Source organism: Phalacrocorax carbo, chromosome 5 (assembly GCF_963921805.1).
Source record: "Phalacrocorax carbo chromosome 5, bPhaCar2.1, whole genome shotgun sequence".
NCBI classification, from domain to species: domain Eukaryota; kingdom Metazoa; phylum Chordata; class Aves; order Suliformes; family Phalacrocoracidae; genus Phalacrocorax; species Phalacrocorax carbo.
In genome coordinates, this window is record NC_087517.1 from 59,115,214 (window position 1) to 59,136,826 (window position 21,613).

Sequence of the window (21,613 nt, forward strand, 5' to 3'; positions counted from 1 at the left end):
GAGCCAGTCTCAGATCCATGGATTCTAAATGTTCAGTATATAATACAGTGATGGTTGTTTCTTTGTTGCTTGTGTTGAAATTTATAAAGGAAGCCAATCTTTAGATTGTCATGTACTCTGTAAAACTGCAAGAAATCCCAGTCTTAATTAGTTTCCTAATTACTTCTGGAAGGACTGTATTTAAAGCATACCATCAAGGAAGTAATATATGTTGCAGAGTTTAATCAATTTTTTTACCAGTTTCTTAGACTCTTTTTAATGATTAACATTCTTATTAATTGTTCTAACTTCAAGAAGCATGTTAGTCTTACCACGTAGTCATGTTTTACTGATTTTTGGAAGTTACAAACATCTGTCGCTTAAGGCATGGTTTTTGTAAAGAATAATTTTCTATTTTAGTTAGTTCACAAGAGACTAAAAAGGAATTTTGACATATGTATTCTTGGATAATCCTTGAAACAGCTGCAAGTCTGAACATTTGCTCTCTTTTCCTTTCCTATCCTAAGTCAATACCAAATGCCATCAAAGCCTTTTACTCAGGTGAGGGTAATAACCAGTAATTTCTTAAGTCCAAGAGGCTTTTAGACATGAGCAGTTAAACTTTTGAGGACTGATAATGCATCTAAACCATAAAATAATTTGTAAAGCTATCAATTTCATGGTGAATTAATGCATCCTCTTTAAACTCAAGTGCAAGGCGTCTCCTTTGGGAGAAATGCTTCAGTGCTTGTGTAATAAGTGTTATCAATGGAATTACTTTTCAAAATAATTAATCTCATTTTCCCAGAATGTTTTCTTGGTGATATTACAGATTGATAGATATATCTTCAGTTTCTTCAGTTCTGGAATTTTTTTTTTAACGTTATATGAAGAATTAAATGAAACCCTGGAAATGGGATTTGTCATTTCTCTCCAGTTGGTGCTGCTGCTCTTGAAGGTGCAGTGTTGCCACTGGGCTACAAAGAAACCCCCTTGCATTACCGATACCAAACTTTCCAGTGAGCTGGAATTCAATTACTAGTAACTGTCCTATGTGCCTTTAATGTCCTTATTTGTGGAGAGCCATGGACTTTAAAAACGTAAATCCCTGTCAATAGTTCTGAATGCCACCTCAGGAAAAGAATTGAGGCCACAAAGCCAAGGTTCATAATTCTTCATACACATACATTCTTCATAGAGCATCACTGCCATAAGACAAGGATCAGTAGACTGCATGAGTAGAGTATTTCACCAACCCTAGTGTTTGGGCATGAATTTCAGCTCTCAGAGGGGCAATATGGAATAATAAACCTTGGAGGGAAATGTGCCCTGGGCTATGTTGGTGATGAATTAGCATGTATGTTTTGTCTTATTAAAGGATTGTATTTTTGAAAGACACGCAGCACCTGGTATGAGCTGCAAACTGCCTTATAAAATTAACAGTGACATTTAGTGGAAGGATTACTCGGTATCCATTTTAGTCTAATAAATAAACAGGTTGGTTTTTTGGTTGGATTAGGAGGGGTTCTTACATAGGATTACGAGGGAGAGTAGAATTCTTCTGGTTAAAATGGTCTGTGCCCAGTATAAGCTATTGATGAGACCTGTTTTTTCTAGGTGTTGCTGAAGGTGTTGTATCAATACAAGGAAAAGCAGTACATGGCTCCTAGAGTTCTGCAGCAAACGCTGAATTACATCAATCAAGGAGTGTCACATGCAGTCACCTGGAAGAACCTGAAACCGCATATTCAAGTAAACTATTTTCAGGGTTTAATACTTATATGACTTGGTAGTACATAAAGTCAGTCTGTTGTATGGTATTTCTAGCCTTGGTTGAATTCAGGATTTAGGGACCTCTGTTATCAGTTGCTGGTAGAAAGAGTTTAAGCCTTTTTGGTGAAGGTTATCTTGATACATGAGCAAAGCTAGCTAATTGCTTTTTGCTGTCAGTCCTTTGTGCTGTAATATATTAAGGATTACAGTGTAACACAGCAACACGGATATTGGTACTGTGTTACTACATGTTAGATGGTGTTAACTACTGAATTTATGGCATTGAATTGTCTCCACATACAGTTATCCAAAGCAGGTCTAATAGCTTGCACTATATTGTAGCTCTACCTTAAGTTAAAAGATCTCTTTTTTTGTAAGGTACAACATAAAATCTGCTATATCCATATAGTTTTAGAACGTTACCATTTTACATGAGAAGTGGCAGGATGGACAAAATCTGTGAAATACAGGACAGAATAGAGAGATTGATTTAGTAGTGCTAGCCTGTTTTCAACTTTTTTTTTTATTGCAGGGAATTATCCAAGATGTTATTTTTCCATTGATGTGCTATACAGATGCTGATGAAGAACTTTGGCAAGAAGACCCATATGAATATATTCGCATGAAATTTGGTGAGAATTTGAAATATAGTCACGTTAAAATATGACTTCACACAAAGACAGGATTTCTCTAGTTTTTTCTGAAAATTGAGATGGCTTTAGTCTTTAAAAGAAAAAGAGAAACAGTTTGTATTATCCAAATAATATAACTTCATACAGTTAACTCTTGCATATACTGGTGGAAATGACTGAAAACATATGACAGTATCAGTCAACAATGACACAAGTGTTTCTGCACTTAAGGAAGTAGCTGATTTTGACAGTTAGAAAGGCTTTGTTGCTAGTCAAATAGTCCAGGTCTTGCTAACAATAATCACATAAGTTTAATGTTAATAAAAGTTTATGCTTTACAATGGCTAATATTTCAGGCCCTCAAGTTTTGATGATCTTAAGGAATTTCACACAGGGCACAGTTCACAACAGACTTACCGTAATGGTAAATGAAACATTATGAAGTAATCCTAGCATTCCAGACTTGTTTGATTTCACCTCCTGTGTCTTGCTGCTTTGTTGTTGGGGTTTGCTATAAGTCTATGCAGTCCTTTCAGGCTGGGGAAAAGAGAAGATACGTCAGACTTCCTGAAGAAATTCTTCCCTCCACTAGGACTTTTATGTGGCTAGAACAAGGAATCTTGATGGATTTGAGAGTTTCTTATCCCTCAAGTCAGAGGCAGAACTGTAAACAGTACAGGTATTATACAAGGCTCAGATAATCCTCTTCTGCAGAGAAACAAGAAACTGAGCATTTTAAACTAGAATCAGCTGTGTGCTTGCCTGTACAGCAAATAACATAATTGTCAAAAATTGTCCGCTATGTCTGCTTCTACTGTTAAAAAAGATTTATCTTAAAAATAAGAAAGACATACAACTTCAAATTAGACATGTAGAGCCAGTGGTCATGAAAAAGGTGAAACATATGTATCAGGAGTCTCCAACCATGTGTTAGTGTTGTTTGGTCTTGGAATATGTGTAGTAAGAAAGTATGATTAACCACCTGGAAGGGGAAAAAAAAAAGAAAAAATTGTTCTTTTGTTTCATATTAGATTACATTAGGATCATGAACTGTAGTAAAGGAGCAAAATTTATAGCTGTTATGTTTACTTAACAGATGTATTTGAAGATTTCATTTCTCCAACAACTGCTGCTCAGACATTATTGTTTACATCATGTAGTAAAAGGAAAGAGGTAAGCTATTCAAGAATTTTACTTAAATACACCGTTAGCTAGGTTTAGTTTATAGTTTCCTTTTGCTGAAAGAACTACTAATAAAAGTTTTACTTCTCTGCTCTCTATTGTATCATAGAACGCTAAAATTTATCATTTTTCTCAAATTAATTTTGCACTGACCTATTAGTAATTTTTGTATTTGCCAATTCCTCTAGGACCTATCTATCAAGAATGTTGTATGTTCATAAGAGAGACATAAAACATTATTCAAATAAACATCCATATTCCAGGCTTGGAGCAGATTATTAGAGATTTAAGCGTTTCAGAGCACTGACAATGGTACCTGAGACGACTGATTGAAAAACCTTGACTAACCTTACCTGTAATCTAGGTTTTGCAGAAGACAATGGGCTTTTGTTATCAGATCCTTACGGAGCCAAATGCTGACCCTCGTAAGAAAGATGGTGCTTTACATATGATTGGTTCCTTGGCTGAAATTCTCCTAAAAGTAAGCCTAACAAATCTGGTGCTGCTTCTTCCCCTCCCCCCCCCCCATCTGCCTTTCCTTTCTTTCACATATAGTGTCTTAGAAGAAATGAGAATAGCTCTCTGAGTTTGAGTTTATAAGTTTTTGAATCACTGCCAGTTTATTTAAAGCTGTTGGACCTTTTTGGGGGGGTTTGTTGTCAGATTAATTACACAAGTCTTATTAGGTCATGTTCAAGTTCAGATTATTGTTTTAAGTTCTCTGCTTCTAGTAAGAATTGGTACACCATTTCCTGTGCTACGCTTAACTACGTTTCTTTTTTTTGTGGGGGGAAGGAAAAAAATTTCATCCAGTGAGAGGCTGTTGATTTAATGCTGTCTTTTCTGTGTATAGAAGAGAGGAAATAAAGTGAAATTAGCAACCTTGCTGAATTAGAATGGTAGCAAAAAAGATGCAGGGCCTGGCTTGTATTTAGACCATGGCTCTGAGAAGTTTCCCTGACCACTTTTGCTTTTGATACTAGAGTAATGTACGGCCAAGCAAAAGGAGTCTCTAGGAGTCAAAAAATGACAGGGGAAAAGTGTCACTATTTTGACTGAAAATTATAAAAGTCCATGTAGGATCCAAGTTTAATTACTAATATGGGATTTCATTGCTCCTTAATGGACTTTTATTAAAGGGCAAATTAAAAATATGAGGGTTTTGTTATGCCGTTCACACTTCTATATGTAGCATTTTTTTAACTGGATTATATATGCATTTTTATTTAAAGTTTTAAATTGATGTGTTTCTATTCATATTCTGACAGAAGAAGATATATAAAGATCAGATGGAATATATGCTGCAGAATCATGTGTTCCCTCTCTTCAGTAGTGAGCTGGGTTACATGAGAGCACGGGTAAGAAAGTGTAAGATCTACTATTAAGATACACTGTTCCAACTGAAGAGTTTGGGAATATTCTTCAATATTTTCCCTCTAATATCTCATTTCTGCACCTTTTCTGTAATAAATTGTATGCTTATTTCAGAGATTAATATCAGTCTTTATGTGTGATTATAGATAACTACTGTGTAGTTTTAAAATGGCTGCAGAACTGTGTGCATAGTTTTCCATCTGTGTCTGGTGGTGCGGTCTATTTGTGTTTTGCATTTAGACTGTACTGCTCACACAAAACCTGTGGCCAAAGATGAACTTGAGATCATAGTACTGGTCTAGTGATGTCTGAATGACAAGCCTCCCACTGGCCAGCCTCCACACTCTCAAACATCTTCATCTGTTAAGAAGTTTTACAGTATCTTTATTCAACAGTAATTGTACTTCAGATTTTAAAATTTGTATAGGTTATGGGTATATGAGTAGTTGATAATCCTGTCCGTAGGTTTTGTAACTCTGAATTTGTTCAATGTCTCTTTTTTTCAGGCTTGTTGGGTTCTTCATTACTTTTGTGAAGTCAAATTTAAGAGTGACCAGAATCTCCAGACAGCCTTAGAACTGACAAGACGGTGTCTGATAGATGATAGGGAAATGCCTGTGAAAGTGGAAGCTGCGATAGCGCTTCAAGTTCTGATCAGTAATCAAGAGAAAGGTAGCCGTCTTCTCTTAAAGCTACACCAAGCTTCAATGAAATAGGCATTAATATTGCAATGTTCGGGGAGACTTGTTCTCTTCTTTCCTGATGTTAATTTACTTCTTGCAACTGTAATTTTTAATCACTTATTGTAATTTTACAGCTGGAAAATGTTACATTTTTAGAAATAACATTATCACAATTTCATGGTACAATAAATCCAGTTTTACAGCACCTAATCATTGAATCAGAAATACAGTGGCAATGTAAGCGTATCTGTCTCTGCATACATTCATTCATGTCAAAATTTATTCTATTTTTTAAAAAGTCATCTTTATCCTGACAGGTTTTACATTGCTTAGTATTCCTGAAGCTGGCATAAAAGCCACAAAGTAAACGTAAATTCTATATCAAATACTTCGGCTAATTTGACAAAAATGCATACATTCCCATTCCTGTTCAATTAAAATTTGCATTGATAAGTAATCTTGCATTCCATAAAGACCATAGAACTCTGGTTTTCATACTTCAGTTGTCATCCTCTTGGTATACAATTTTATTTAAAAATTGTTCTGAATGTTGATATTGCTATATTGATTTATACTACCCATGGTTTTGGCATATTAAAGCAAAAGCACTAAGTATTAATGAAGTATATCTTGACTTTCTTATACTGATACTGTAGTTTTGTAAGAATGTAAATTCAAATAATTCCACTTGTTTTACAGCTAAAGAATATATTACTCCATTCATTAGACCTGTAATGCAAGCTTTACTTCATATTATAAGAGAAACTGAAAATGATGATCTTACTAATGTGATTCAGAAGATGATCTGTGAATACAGTGAAGAAGTAACCCCAATTGCAGTAGAAATGACACAGCATTTGGTAAGACTTTCTGGTGACTTGATATTTAATATGTGAAAGACTGGTATTTAAGATAGTTGTCCATCAATCAATAGCTGTTGTTACTCCAGTCTGTGTAAATGCCTTGATACAAGTAATTTTCTTCTGCATTTAGGCTGTGGGTTGTTTTTTTTGTGTTTTGGTTTTTTTTTTCCCCTCAAAAGTGGCTTCATAACTGGAACTGAGTAGAAATCTTTAAGGGTGATTGTAGAAATGTTTGAGAAATCTTCGTGTGTATTTTCTCCTGATAGTGTTAATAATCAATTTTGGAGCACGTTTTAGGTAGTCTCTACAGTGTGACATTGGTTTTCTGTTTTAAAATGGGAAATTAAAGAGCAGATTTTTAATAAAAAATTTGGTGTGAAAATAATGTTATGTTGTATGTAATGTGAAAATAAAATTGAATCTGCAGGAGAAATTCAGCATTCATATGGCCATATCTGGCAAGTTGTATTAATAGTTTCAAAAGCAGAGCTCAGCTCAGTGCTTCCCTGTTAAAGGTCTTTGCCTTGGAGTTAACACTAAATTGTTTGCATGTCATCTCTGGGAATGCCTGCGTAGTAGTCCAGTCTAGTTCAGCTATCAATTAAACCTTCTGTCAGAAAAACTTATTCATAGAAAATGTATTCTTTTGCATGGAAAGTAATGCGATGTCTATCTTTTTATTCATGAATGGGTAAAGGATGACAGCTCAAATGGCTTAATATGCAAATTTTATCTATCTTGAAAACAGACTCTGGAATGGAGCAGACACCTTCTAATATTCATACACATCTTCTTAGCAGAATTCCTCCTTAAATTGTATGGAATACCAGACTTGCACATTTGTTCTTCATCTCCAAGTGTGCCCTCATTAAATGACACATTTATGGGTTGTTTTGCTACTACATGCAGGCAATGACATTTAACCAGGTGATTCAGACTGGACCAGATGAAGAAGGCAGTGATGACAAAGCAGTGACAGCAATGGGAATCTTGAATACTATTGATACACTTCTCAGTGTAGTTGAAGATCACAAGGAAGTAAGTAAAAATTACTTTAAAGCTAATGTGTTGTCTAAGACACTGCAAGTCTTCCGTAGTTCCAGGGTTGCTGACAGTGTTATCTGAAGAACTGTCCTTTCAGCCAAAAAATATCTTAAAAGCAGACAACAATGAAGTACTTACCATGAAACAAAGTTGTAACAGAGTGGGTCACATTTCTAACACAGTATGTGTAGTAATAGAGCAAAAATGTTGCCACAGTATTTCCCATAAGAATTGAGGTTCTTGTTCAAATAGGTCGAAGCAACTTCTCTAACAGATGGAACTGTCAGCTCAGCTGGAAAAACCCATCTGACTTGATGAGGTCTGCCCTTCAAAGAAAATAGATAAAACTTCACTTAGCTTTGAACATTGACTCTGCTGACTTAGTTTGCTCTCTGCAACAGAATCAATGTCTGTAAACACAGCTGTTGTGGCTATGCTAAATGGCAGGGTTTTTACCTGCCTAATCTGCACGGTAGAATTCTCCAGTGTGATGAAAACCTTAGTTCTTTAGTTTTGTACTGAATGGACTGACTTCCATCCAGAGTACAGCTTGTTCAAAAGATGCTATTGCTGATTAAAATCCTTCTTGACAAAGTCAGCTACTGTTTTTTGATAATATATCAGTTTTCTAGTAACTAAACAGTTGTACTCTCAAGGCTCTGAGGCCTTCACTAAGGGAACAGCATAACACAAATCCTGAACGCCCAAGGGCAGAATCCAGTGCTGCCATGCAATAAGCCAAGGACCAGTCTGGCTCATTTGCTTGTTGCTAAAGCTGCTCAGCAAGCTTTTCATGTAGTTGTTTTTGTCAGCAAATTCTTGCTGTCTAAATGAAAAGTTTGTGTTAACAATATTCTAGTCTTGAGGAACTGACTTGTAAAACATTGATCAGTAAACATTTATATTTAAAGACATCTCACACAGGATGACTAGTGTTCCAAGAGGTAAGGTATTTAGCTGGTTAGTTTCAAATCCAGTTCTGCATAGCTAAGACTAGAAATTCAACGCTTATTTGTCCCTATGCAAGGTAAGTGCCCTAAACAGGTTAATGACTGTTTTGTTAGCTATTCCATGGACTAATTGAAAAGAGCGTCTGAATCTACAGACCAGCATTTAGACTGATTGTCCACATACCATATGAACATCCTAAGCTAGGTTTGGGGGGCGGTTTGGTATTTGTTTGGTTTCGGTTTTGCTTTTGAAATTTCTCTTTTATGGAACAGCAAATATTTCCTGCAACTTCCATTGCTTGCTTACTGTGTTTTAATAGGACTGAACTGTTGCATAGGGTTACTGTCAGGCTTTTTTAAAGGATACCCACCCTATAATGAGATTCTTCCAGTATTCAAAGAATATTTCAAAACACCTTGTATTAATAGCTATCTTACAAATCCTTAGCTAAGATTGCTGCTCTTATACATTTAGTGCTCTAAAATGTGAAAAATACTAAATTTTTTTAGAAGATTATAATGTATAAATAGAAACTGCTTTGAATAATTTTATTTTAAAATGTGTGTAATTTCAACTCCGAAGTATTGAAAACAGTCATAAATCTCCTTTTTTTCAGATTACCCAGCAGCTGGAAGGGATCTGTTTGCAAGTGATTGGAACAGTTTTGCAGCAGCACGTATTAGGTAGGTATCTGTACTTTTGTTGGCTTATTTTTTTTAAGTGTATGGGATTGGCATTAAATTTACCTAGATTCTGTTTGTTTTAGAGTTCTATGAGGAGATCTTTTCCTTGGCTCATAGTCTGACCTGTCAACAAGTTTCTGCACAAATGTGGCAGCTTCTTCCTCTTGTTTTTGAAGTCTTTCAGCAGGATGGCTTTGATTATTTTACTGGTATGTAATACAAATAAATCAGCCAAATTGTTTCATATATATGACTTCAACCATACAATAACTTGCATCTTGATTGAAATGTTAGGAGAACACTGAAGTGAGGTTAAAATTGAAGTATTTTATTCTGCAGTTGCCGCAACCAGACTTGTTTTACTAAGGCATCTGTGACTAGATACATGCTCATCTTGACAAACACTAAGCAAGAAATGTAGTTATCTTATTAATACATAGATTTCAACCTGATTTTAACAGCTCATCTAATAAAACATGTAAACCGTATCTTCTCTTAATCATCATTCTTCTCTTAATACAGACATGATGCCTCTCTTGCATAATTATGTTACTGTTGATACAGATACACTTCTGTCAGACACAAAATACCTTGAAATGATCTACAGTATGTGCAAGAAGGTAAGTAGATTCCTTTGTGATAACAAAACCTGTGATCTCCAAAGTAATAGGCCGTTACACTGGGTACTTTTTTCCACAACAGCAGACTGAAACTGAAGAGGTTTTGTCTGCTCTTAAAGCATTATGCTATTTAACACCCTCTGTGGTACCACAGATTATTAAGTTATTGCAGAGAAATTTAAAGAAGTCGCATCAGATTTCAGATCTAAGCTTTTGCTAAAACAGAAAAATTAATCTGCTTTTGTTGTGTATGATTTAACAACCCAGGCTTTTGTGCACACATGTTTTGTGTAATATACTCTGCATACAGGCGTACAAAACCCATGTATGTGTATTGCAAAGGTAGATGGTTTCTTTTATCTGAGATTTGTAGCCTCGCTATGGCTAGGATACCACATACCATACATATGTTAAAGGTCTTAAATCTATTAGCTAAAAGAAGAGTAGGGATGGAAAGTAGAGGGATAGGAATAGGATGTTATCTTCCCAAGTTCATGCCAAGTCAGTGATGAAAGCTGGAAGCAGAATGTAGCTATTCTGACTCAGTCCAGTTGCTTTTGGGCAGTCTTTCTGTATTAGCTTCTCAGCTCCTGTGTATTATAGGTAGCTGCCAACAGGGCTGTCTTTATCCAATCAATATGTAGAATACAAAGCTTTCCAGATAGTTAGCCCTATCTGAAGAAATTAATACTACTTTGCAAGATGGTGTTAATATTTTATAATCTCTAATAGAAATCTGGAGACTTCTGCTTTTCACTGCTGGATGTCATGTGTTCTGTCCATATAAGAACTATGGTGAACTGTCAAATGTCCTGCCCATGGTTTGGTTTTTTTTGAGTAATTCTTACATAGATGTTTAAATAACATAGTGAATAACTCTTGACAGCCTTTATTTGAAAACAAGTTGCAGCCAGGCTGGTCGTAAATACTTGAATGTTTCACATCTCTCTATCTATATCTCTCTCTCTCTCTCTCTATCTCTCTCTCTATCTCTATCTCTCTATCTACCTATCTAAAAGAAAATTAGCCTGTTATAACCGCTTAGTGGTTAGTGGTTTATTGGCTGAGCACAGTGAATCTTCAACACAGAAGGTTTAGGTATTACGTAGTCTCCCACTGGATATCCCAGATTTGTAAATATAATTTTTACAAAATTCAGTACATAAATGTGTAAGAAAAATTTTTGTGTATGGAAATAAACCTTTGCAAAATGGCAGCTGATGCTTATACAGTTACTTTTGTAAGCTCTGCATCCATAGAATTATTGAATACTTTCATGGGTAGATTAGTTCTACCTGCATTCAGCAATGTTTCGGTTTCTAGTTGTGATACTGAGCCATTGCTGTAGATTTGGCTGCTGCACAGATGGATATTTGTGCTAGCATTGTAATAGTGGGTAGACTCACATCAGCTTTTCAAAGCAAATCAGTGTACAGAAAATACTTCCTGAAGGGGTATCATTAACAATAATTGTTATTTTTCAGGTCCTCACAGGAGTTGCTGGAGAAGATGCAGAATGTCATGCAGCAAAGCTGTTAGAAGTAATTATTCTTCAGTGTAAAGGGCGTGGCATTGATCAGGTTGGTAATAACTCTGGTTGCTATAACATTTAAAAAATATTTTATTCTCAAATATGAATTGATGATATGTTAACATGAGTTCTGAGAAGTTTGCATAGTGTGACTAATAATCCTGTCTTCTACTTCAGTGTTACTCAGTTAACAGCACTGCAGAGATAGTTATTACACACTTTGTCTCCAGAATTTAGGACACTGCAAAAATCAAGTGTTTTTGTGAATCTGGAAGAGTACTGTTTTAGGGGCTTCTTGGTTCTAAAAGTTGGTTAATTATATTCTAAGTTAATTCTAGTAAATATTTCATTAAAATTATTCAATCTGTCAAGTTAATAGCCTTGAAATAAATATGAATGAAAATGAAGTTCCTAGAATCCCAATTAAATTCATCGAGGAACCAGGGACTTCATTATGCATGTATGGAAGTTGGAATTTGAGAGATGAATTTGTGTGCTTCAGCTGTGTATATAACAGGCCCTGTATAATAGCTGTTTAAACATTTTTTGCAAGCTTTTTAGTATTTCGGTATATAGTCCCTGGAAACTTTCATTTTAAATTTATTTGAAAGAAAATCTACAGTGAATTTTTTTCAGCGTGGCATCTCTGAAGAGATACTCTTTTGAATAGCTGTTTTCTTGGAATGTTAGTAATATCTTTTGACTTTGTTGTGAATATTAAAAAAGACTAAGTTGATTTTTCTCAACTTCCTAGTGGTATACACATTTTGTCTGTTTTTTCATTAGAGATTATAGAACCAGGAGTTGCATCTACTGTGTATGATGTCACAAAATCCATGTGCTTGGAGTAGATGAAATCTTTTCAGATTTTCATTTCATCTTTGTATGTGACTTCTGCTGGCAATTAAAAATTATTCCTATTTTATGCCCTCTGTATTTCTGTGCCAGAATTTTTATGCCATTTCTCTACTTTAGTGTGAAATACAGAACTACAAAGTTTATTTTTGATCACTAAATTTGTAATGGTTCTCGCTCATCAGTGCATACCCTTATTTGTGGAAGCTGCATTAGAGAGGTTGACCAGAGAAGTGAAAACAAGTGAACTGCGAACAATGTGCCTCCAGGTTGCCATAGCTGCTTTGTATTACAATCCTCATTTACTATTAAACACATTGGAAAATCTTCGCTTTCCCAATAATGTGGAGCCTGTCACCAACCACTTCATAACGCAGTGGCTTAATGACGTGGACTGTTTCTTGGGGTAAGTGTTTCTAATTTTGCAGATTATTTTCTGTGATACACCTCTGTATTACCTGCTTGTAAATCATAACAAAACTGGCAACTGTTTTACTCTTTTGTTTTGTAGACTTCATGATAGAAAGATGTGTGTGCTTGGCTTGTGTGCTCTTATTGATCTGGAGCAAATACCACAGGTTTTAAATCAAGTTGCTGGCCAGATCCTGCCAGCTTTTATCCTTTTATTTAATGGATTGAAAAGAGCATATGCCTGTCATGCAGAGCATGAAAATGACAGTGATGATGATGATGAAGCTGAAGAAGATGAAGAAACAGGTATGGAAACTAAAACATCACTATTACTTTGTATTTTTCTTTTTTTTCTGATGGAGATGCTGAGTTCCTTTGTGGAATTTTTCAGAGTTCCCTAATTCCAAAAATCAAAAGCTGTGGTAGAACACTGGACATCTTTTAAGAGGGACCAGAAAGTCAGATATAGTTGAAGAGACTCAGCCTAGGAAGTTAGTTTTTAATGACTCTCAAAATCACATCAAGCTAGCTTTTGTGTGTGGATGCTGTCATTGCTGAAAGGAATTTTTACTGGGGCATGTTTTCCATTTGAGTGAGGAGTAAGAGTCAATAGGAGTTTCCAGGAATCCTTCTGTATACTACAAACTGTCCCATGAGCTCCTGGTGTTTTAGCTGTGTATTGAAAATGAAAGTTCTTGTGATACTCTCCCCCCCGCCCCGCAGCCCCTGCTTTTCTGGACTAATGTAATCTCAACTTGATCAGCCTTTATAGCCTTTCTTCTTGATAAAGTAATTTCACAAACTTTGACATCTTTTGCCATCTTCTTTATATGAAGTTTAAAATTACCTACAACTTCCCCGTCCTCCTTTCTTCCACCTTTCCCTGTAATCTGCGTAAGCTTTTAGTTCTTGTTGCCTGCCTTTGTGAGTGATGGTTTGGAACAGTTTTCTACACTCACAGGAGTGTCTGTTGGTTTTCAGCTATCTAGTTAAAGCCCAGTTTCTTTTTGATCTCTGCTGTTGAATTCTGGACTCTCCAGACTGTTGTCATTACACATCATTCATACTACTACATCTTGTATTTCTCAAGCCTTTTTGAATGTGCCTTTAATGGCATTTTCATCAAATTATTTCAAACCTTCTTTGGAGCACAAATTTTGCTCTGCTTAAAGTTTTTTTTCGAGTGCTAGTCCAAACTATCTGTATATACATTTTTTCTATATATGTTTTTGTGACAATAAAATTTTCTCACTTACATGGTTGGTTTAAGTGAGGGAAGAGTGTCAGGGGGGAAGACCATGGCTCTGGGGGAGGAGTTGAATGAGCTTCCACCTTTCTAGTCTGCACTATACTTATCAGTTCCATTGCCTGTTTTGCATAATTGGCCATCTGTCTGAAGAGTTGTTCTTGCTATTCCTGAGATAAACTTTTTTGTGTGTGTAATATTTAACTCAGAGGAACTGGGGAGTGATGAAGATGACATTGACGAAGATGGTCAAGAATATCTAGAAATTCTAGCAAAACAGGCAGGTGAAGATGGAGATGATGAAGACTGGGAAGAAGATGATGCTGAAGAGACTGCTTTGGAAGGTTATTCCACAATTATTGATGATGAAGACAACCCTATTGATGAATATCAGATATTTAAAACAATTTTTCAGAGTAAGTAACTCTTATTTCTTTTCCTGCCCAACAAGTTATATTGTAACTTAATTTTAGTGTACACCATTGTAAACTCAAACCTGTTGAAAGCTTCCAAACAGCCTTTCCAATATGTGCTTTGAACAAGTTCTTTCTTTGGAAAAGGGAAACCAACATTAAACTTTCAGAGCAGGGGAGACATTTGAATGAATTTATGGTGGGAGGGAGGAGGTCAGAGGCTGTGTTTTTTAAATGTCCTGAATTATGTAACCGTAACAGAATATTATTCTCATTAAAATGGTAGTGAGTTAGCAAGCTTTGAGTTATGGAACGTTTAATGAACACTTTCCTTTTGCTTATGTTTTCTTTCTCTTACAGCAATTCAGAATCGTAACCCTGTTTGGTACCAAGCTTTGACACAGGGTCTTAATGAAGAACAAAGAAAACAACTGCAGGACATAGCAACTCTGGCAGATCAGAGGCGGGCAGCACATGGTATTTTTCCCCCTTTATACCACTAATTGCTTCTTTCACTGTTCAAACGCTGTTTATGTGCTCAAGAAGCATAATACAGAAAATGCCTATAGTTCAAGGTTGATAATGTCTTCATCAAAGCAAGGTTGCTTTACACTCCAGAGATATGTTTGAAATCTCTTTTAGATTGTCAGGTCACAAAGCCTCAATGCACAAAATGTATGGCATACCACAGGTGTAAGGAATGACAGAAACATCTTAATCACAGAATCAGAATCACAGGAGCATAGGGTTGGAAGGGACCTCTGGAGATCATCTTGTCCAACCCCCCTGTTTGAGCAGGCACACGCAGAGCAGGGGGCACAGGAACACATCCAGGTGGGTTTTGAATGTCTCCAGGGAAGGAGACTCCACAACCTCTCTGGGCAGCCTGTTCCACTGCTCTGTCACCCTCAAAGTGAAGAAGTTTTCTCTCATGTTTAGCTGGAACTTCCTTTGTTCCAACTTGTGCCCATTGCCCCTTGTCCTGTCACTGGGCACTATCGAAAAAAGTCTAGTCCCATCATCCTGACACCCACCCTTTAGATATTTATAGGTATTGATGAAATCCCCCCTCAGTCTTTTCTTCTCCAGGCTGAACAAACCCAAGTCTTTCAGCCTTTCCTCTTAAGGGAGATGCTCCAGTCCCTGATCATCTTTGTATTAATGAAGTAGTCAAGGAAATAAAAGCAAAAAATAATTTGTCATGATTGCTTAGATCTGAAAACAGTTCATTTGATTACCTGGAGGTGGGTGAACTCTAGGAATGCTAACAGACACACTAAGCGGCTGTCAGAAATTTTCCTGATGTGACCTTGTCCAGCTGGGATAGACAACGATTCTGTAGGTGGGAAAATACCAACTTATGGAATTAGTATCCATCTGTAAAGCTACATTATTAAGCCTATTAAATATTTTAGATTGTTATTCTTCAATACAGATAATACAGATTTAAAAATATAGGAAGTGGGCAGATCTTCATTTTTCTTTTTTTTTAAAGTTTTCCCAGGTGTTTGAGAGTAAGTCAAGATATCTCAATCTCTAAAGTCAAGGCTGAAGTTTGAGTGATCTGTTCAGTCTCATATCCTGCATCTTACTGAGCAATTACTACAAGATGTTTCACAATAGAAGTTCAGAAATCTTTCAGTAAAAAGATTGGTAGTAAGAATGCACATTTTTAAGTAGTTTTTCTCAGAGAACAGCCTAAATTACCTCACAAAGCTTCTAAGTGTCCCGAATGGTCCACTTTTAGTGGTTATAAAATATAGTTTCACTGTGACCACTGTCAAGCACTAGACATCATACTGATGAGTTTATGTACTACTTGTGCATTTTATGAAAAAGAATGTTCTTCTGCATTTTTTCCAGCTGCTTAAACCAAGTAAGGTTCAGATTTTGAAGTTTAACTTAAGCAACTAGATCCTTAGAGGAAATTCTTGCGTCCTGTTGGAGCATACTGATACTCCATTTAGGCTACCTACCACACATGGGGACATCCTGTTAGAAGGATTTGTAACATAATTATCTCTCATTAATGTAGCTAAGAATTTCCATAAGCCAAGAGATTTGTCTTTTGTGCATTATGGAGCTGGGAAGGAAGAAAGCAATGCTCCCTGGGTCATGTTCTCTTTCATCAGCCATGGCAAAATTTTTCTGGCCTGTTTCCAAAGAAACAGACAAAATGCGGATCCTCTGTATAATAGGAGCTGTCCTGTATTCTCAGAAAAGGGAGAGATTGCAACTATTCTGAGGTAGGAGACAGCTCTTAGACTGGAAGTAAGGCATGAATAAGCATTGTTATCTTGAGCTGGGAATAATATAAACCTTCTTCTGCATTGTCTAGATTGTAGTATTGTAGAAATGTATATTTCTATCTACCTTTACTATATGCTCTTTAGCAACGAAATTTTCAGATGTCTGTGTATTACAGTTTGTAAAAACCAGTCTCACAGTAATCTTCAAAGGACAGAATATGCAGCTAGTAGAACCAGACAGCTTAACTATCACTGTTAGTTACAGCGATGGTTATGTGGACCTCAGATACCTAAAGATCTTAAGATTTGGCTGAAAATGGAAAGTGATCAACTTTACATTTTCTCTCAGAATTATATTATATGATGTAGAAAGCTAAACTCCACATTATCTGCTTGGGTACGGGGGAGAAATGCGTATATACTAAAAAGTCTGTTTCTGGTGCTTCGGTAGCTATTTCTGCTTATAATTGAGATAGGAACACTGAAAATGTAGTGAATATCTGTGTACTGCTTTTTTGTATGTGTGCTCTGTTATTGATTTGGCTGAGAAGTTTATTAATGTTAATCAGAACAAATCAGGTGTCTGTTAGCTAGTTCAGAAGTCCAGCATTCATTTAGGTCTTTTTTCTGAAATATGAAAATAACATACTCATGTCCAAAAATTGAAGTATGGGCTTTTAAAAATATAAATTCATTTAAGCATAGCTATAACAATATTGAGAAATTAAAATAAAGAAATAATCAGTCCATCTGTTGTTTGGGGCCTGGCACATTTCCACGTTGTGGGTGCTGATTACTTGCTTGGGTAACCCCAGGTTAAGCCTGTTTCTCTGAGAGACTCAGAATGGTCAGTCACAAAATCTTAATCTGTCTTTCCCCCCCTACACATGCACTAAAATACCTTCCTTCTGTTTTGTTTTGTTTTAGAATCCAAAATGATTGAAAAGCATGGAGGATACAAATTCAATGCTCCAGTTGTGCCAACTTCATTTAATTTTGGAGGGCCTGCCCCAGGAATGAATTGAATTTATCACTTTTCCTGCTACTGTGTGATTGTAGTGAAGAGCTTGTGTTCCTCCCAATAGTGGTTCCAGAACTGGTTCATGTTATCTACAACTCACTCTAAACTAATTGATAAATAGATTGGACAAAAGCCCCAGAAGTGGGACCTGATCATGCAACCTAATACTGGAAAGCAAACCAGAGTTTTTTTGAAGATAGGAAGAATCTGAATTTAAAGCTTCAAATGACACACTTTGGAAATCGGAAATCAAGAGGGGATGTCATGAAGGCAGCTTTTCTTTTTCTGAGGAAAAAAAAATAGGCATGGGCTGCAGGACTATTTAAAACTTCTCATTTACAGGACAAGCTAGAAGGCAGACTTAATTTTTACACCTATGGCGGTATGAGTATTTGCCCAATTTATTTCCCTTTTCTCTCTCCTATTGGGTGTCTATTCTTTTAATGTAAATAAGATAAGGTAATCAGATAGCCTTACTTAATCTTCATCATTACCATTTATCAAGATTGTTCATATGTAGAATATTGGACACTTAATGTAGCACTACATAACTGATAAATCTGTAAATGAATTAGCACTTTCATATTGAAACAAGCCTGCTAGCCTATGTACAAAAATAGCAAAATGTTTGCTGTTTATAAAAAATAAGGGATGTATTGGGGAAAATAATTTCAAGTTATTAATTTAAAACAAACTAGCAGTTTTGTACCTGGTGACTTTGTGGTGCAGTCACCTCTGGTTGTGACTTGAATTCGGTTATGTAAAAAGGGGTTAGTGATATTTCATTGCTGCTAAAAAAAAAGAAAACCACCCTCCGTGTCCTTTGTTTTTCTTAAAGATCTCACTGTACAAGGTGAAATTTGGATACAGTTGTATACTGTAAGCACTGAGGAAAAAGTTACCTTCTCTAAAGCAGGTAAATGTGAAGTTCTGCTCTTAAGAGTTGATTGAAGGGTGTGGATGAAACATCTATATATGCAGTCTATTAAAAACACAACAGTTGAATTTGGCTAATCTGGGCTATGATCTATGAATGCAATTTCCCCCCCTAATTTTGCAAAATATTCCTTTTCCAGCACATGGTAGTGCAGGCGCACTACATTTGCGTTTCATTCCCCCTCTTTTTGCACTCCCAGCATTAATGTGTGCTGTCGTCTGCCTGATCCAGACAGTGTATTTGAAGTTTTGCCAATCTTTCATTTTTGAAGCCACAATTTTCTTCCTTCAAAGTTGCTATAGTAACTAGTATTTTAGCTACAGAGGCAAAATACAGTTCCCTCTGGGACCACTATCAAAACCACTGTATGAAGAAGCCAGCAGGGAGATGCTGTGAATGGGATGGCTTAAATGCCCCCTTTTTCTTTTCTAAAAGCGAAAATCCATAGGTTTTTGATCTTGCCTTGAGATCGTTGGTGTCAGGTCTTTTAAATCAAATGTTTGGGTTTTTTTTTTGGCTGTTTTTATATAAAAATGTCACCTGCTGTTACAATTGATATTAAACAAGCTACCTTAATTTAATGTAAGCCTCCAAAATTTAAATACAGTTTAAAAATAAACTGAGTTTATATCTGTAAAAATGAAATGCACATATATATATTATGATACTCAAAATGCAGTCTTCAGAAAATTGGTTTGTGTGGTGTGTTTTTTTGCATCAGCAGAGTAGCAGGAATTCGTGGTTTGGGGTTTCCTTGACGAGGTGACCAGCACCATGCTCTGCCTTCCATTTGTTGCACAACCGCTAGCGCTTCTCTGGGCAGGTGTAATGAATTTTCCAGTCACTCCTCTCTGGTCTGCCTTTCTTCGGCCAATACAATTCCCTGCACACAGAGTGCAAATGTGAGAGACTGAGCCAGGACTATAATGCCATGTTGCCCTAGCCGAATACCAAAGGGATACTTTAAAAGCAAGTCGTGGACTTAAAAGGATGGATGTTGCACCTGATGTGAAAAAGCCTAAAAAAATTATGCCTTGAATCAGAGTATCCATTACAGTAGTGGTATGAGAACCACAATAGTACTTTTGAATCTTTAGCTGACTGGCCAAGTATGTATAGCAGAACTGGTTTTTTTGTAGATGTGTAACTCATGAGCGCATTCAGGTGTACTCCGGCCTCAAGATAATCTCTAGACAAGGTTTTATTTTTGTAGAAAAAGGTGACACGCATAATTACAGCATGCCTTTTCCTGTGCATTCCTTGACCTTGAAAAATGCCCAGTTTGACATCAATAATTTCTGAACATCTGCTTATCTTGTTATGAATCCCCAAAAATGTAAGAGAACCTTTTAGAACAGGTGAGATGGTTTTGCCTCATGGCAGAAGATCCGACAGAGCGGCAGTGAGGAGGTTCAATATACAAAGCAGATGGAAAAAAAATTAGTGCAAAATCACCAATTTAGTGCCATTGTCATTTCTGGAACAGCTATATTTTTCAAGTCACAAGTCAAGGGAAAAAATTTATCTTGGTGTGAGGAATACAGTCTTACTTCAAGGGTGCTTTTATGTATTGCTAGACTGGTTAGCAAGGAGCATCTTTTTTAAGAATGGATCTAGAACTTTGCTTTCCTTTGCTCCAAGAAATGTATTTATATAAATTGCAAAACAATTTTGCATTGTTGTTGGTGGTGATAGTGCATTTTGTGATGCAATATATCAATTTCAGTGATACACTTATGTCAAATTTAAAATTGATCTTCCTCTTAGAACTTGCATTTATCCTTTCCATTTTCAGGGATAATGCAACTCTAAAGGAAGAGCTGGGAAATTTAAAGCCTCTGTTTTTTCTATTATGGAAGATCTCCTTGGATTAATAAACATCTAAAGCAAATCCTTATCTTCACTTATTTCAGTGTGGTGTTTTGAATGTAGCTGTATTCTTAGAGTACTTGGGAATCCTGTTCTAGTTATATAGCTCTAAGGTTTATATTTTTCTCTCAAAAATGTTTCTTCAGAGAGCTGTGGTTGTGCCTAACACTTCAGCGTGAACTGTTAAATACAAAAGGCTTGTCATACACTTTTTTTTAATTTTGACATACTGGATAAATTTAATACACTTTTTTCCTGTATCACTATCTTAGAAGAATTAATAGGTGTCAGCATAGTACAGCAAAGTGCAGTTCAAATCCCTTGTGGCCTAGAAATACTAATGCAAGATTCAAGAAGTCTGCAGTGGATTAATTACAGAATACCCAATAACAAACATGCAGGTGGCTTTAATTGTGCCTAGTAATTGAAACCTGGTAAGTTTTATGGGTTAAGCGGTATTTCTCTAAAGGAAATTTCTTCCTCTCATGAATATCAGTTCTCAGAGTAGAAACATCCTGAAGTTTGATATCACACTTTATCTTTGCACATTTCTGTCTGGTTCCCTTTTAGTCCTTCCTCATCCATACTTTCTCTTGCTAACCATTTTCACTGCCTGGACCTGAATTTGTCCCCCTGTAACTCCCTTGAGATGCTGCTCAGAAACTATAAGCACTTTGTACTCAAGCAGTTCATACTGTAGGCAATCATACCCTTGCTGACGCTCTGTGTGTGTATCCAACACCAAGATACACGGCTGCAGCCTTCACTGGAGTTCCAGCAAGTGGGCTGATGCTCACTGATGGCTCGGAGCAATACAGCCAAGGGGATGGCTCTTCAGTGGGTGCTGCAGGCTCCCAGGGGGGGAGGACATGGTTCCAAAGTCAGTGGTAGACCCAACATTGTCTACGTATGGGTTTTGATTTAACAGATGTGGCCAAGTTCTGCTAACATTGGTCTAAACTTGGTATGTTGAATAAGACTACCAGTCTTTGATGGCTTGGGCTACTAATTAAGTTTTTATCTTTGATATACTATAAGCAGTGGATGAACACTGCTTCTGAAAATCTGTGCAGAAGTAGGCAGCTGGCTTATTTTTAAAAATGTACAGTTCTGCATTTCTGCTCAAGCCACTATTCCAGTTTTAAGCTGCAGTTGTTAAAAAAAAAAATTTTTATAAAAATTTGAGAAAAGCTTGGAAGGCCCAAGGCTCTATGTATGGTGCTGTTATGGACTATAAAAGCCAGAGTTGAGTCACCTGAGCTGATTTCTCTCCCTGGTACTCAGTGGGGCCTTCCAC

At 36.4% G+C, this 21,613-nt stretch overlaps 1 protein-coding gene and 1 non-coding gene across 2 annotated transcripts in view; both read left to right on the top strand.

Annotated features, from left to right (window-relative positions):
• Window positions 1-20,344, top strand: part of IPO7 (importin 7) — a 37,785-nt gene extending 17,441 nt beyond the window's left edge. Inside the window, exons 9-25 of the mRNA XM_064452687.1 lie at window positions 1,597-1,731; window positions 2,285-2,384; window positions 3,481-3,557; window positions 3,931-4,047; window positions 4,835-4,924; window positions 5,447-5,612; window positions 6,323-6,483; window positions 7,396-7,524; window positions 9,098-9,164; window positions 9,248-9,373; window positions 9,687-9,784; window positions 11,269-11,364; window positions 12,356-12,576; window positions 12,682-12,887; window positions 14,037-14,243; window positions 14,601-14,717; window positions 17,417-20,344. Of these exons, the coding sequence (XP_064308757.1) occupies window positions 1,597-1,731; window positions 2,285-2,384; window positions 3,481-3,557; window positions 3,931-4,047; window positions 4,835-4,924; window positions 5,447-5,612; window positions 6,323-6,483; window positions 7,396-7,524; window positions 9,098-9,164; window positions 9,248-9,373; window positions 9,687-9,784; window positions 11,269-11,364; window positions 12,356-12,576; window positions 12,682-12,887; window positions 14,037-14,243; window positions 14,601-14,717; window positions 17,417-17,514 (2,211 nt within the window). The 3' untranslated portion in view covers window positions 17,515-20,344. The remainder of the gene's footprint in view (window positions 1-1,596; window positions 1,732-2,284; window positions 2,385-3,480; window positions 3,558-3,930; window positions 4,048-4,834; window positions 4,925-5,446; window positions 5,613-6,322; window positions 6,484-7,395; window positions 7,525-9,097; window positions 9,165-9,247; window positions 9,374-9,686; window positions 9,785-11,268; window positions 11,365-12,355; window positions 12,577-12,681; window positions 12,888-14,036; window positions 14,244-14,600; window positions 14,718-17,416) is intronic.
• LOC135313722 (small nucleolar RNA SNORA23) lies at window positions 5,115-5,296 on the top strand. The gene has a single exon (XR_010373251.1). It is a non-coding gene; the product is annotated as a small nucleolar RNA SNORA23 (small nucleolar RNA).
• Window positions 20,345-21,613: the final 1,269 nt, after the last annotated feature.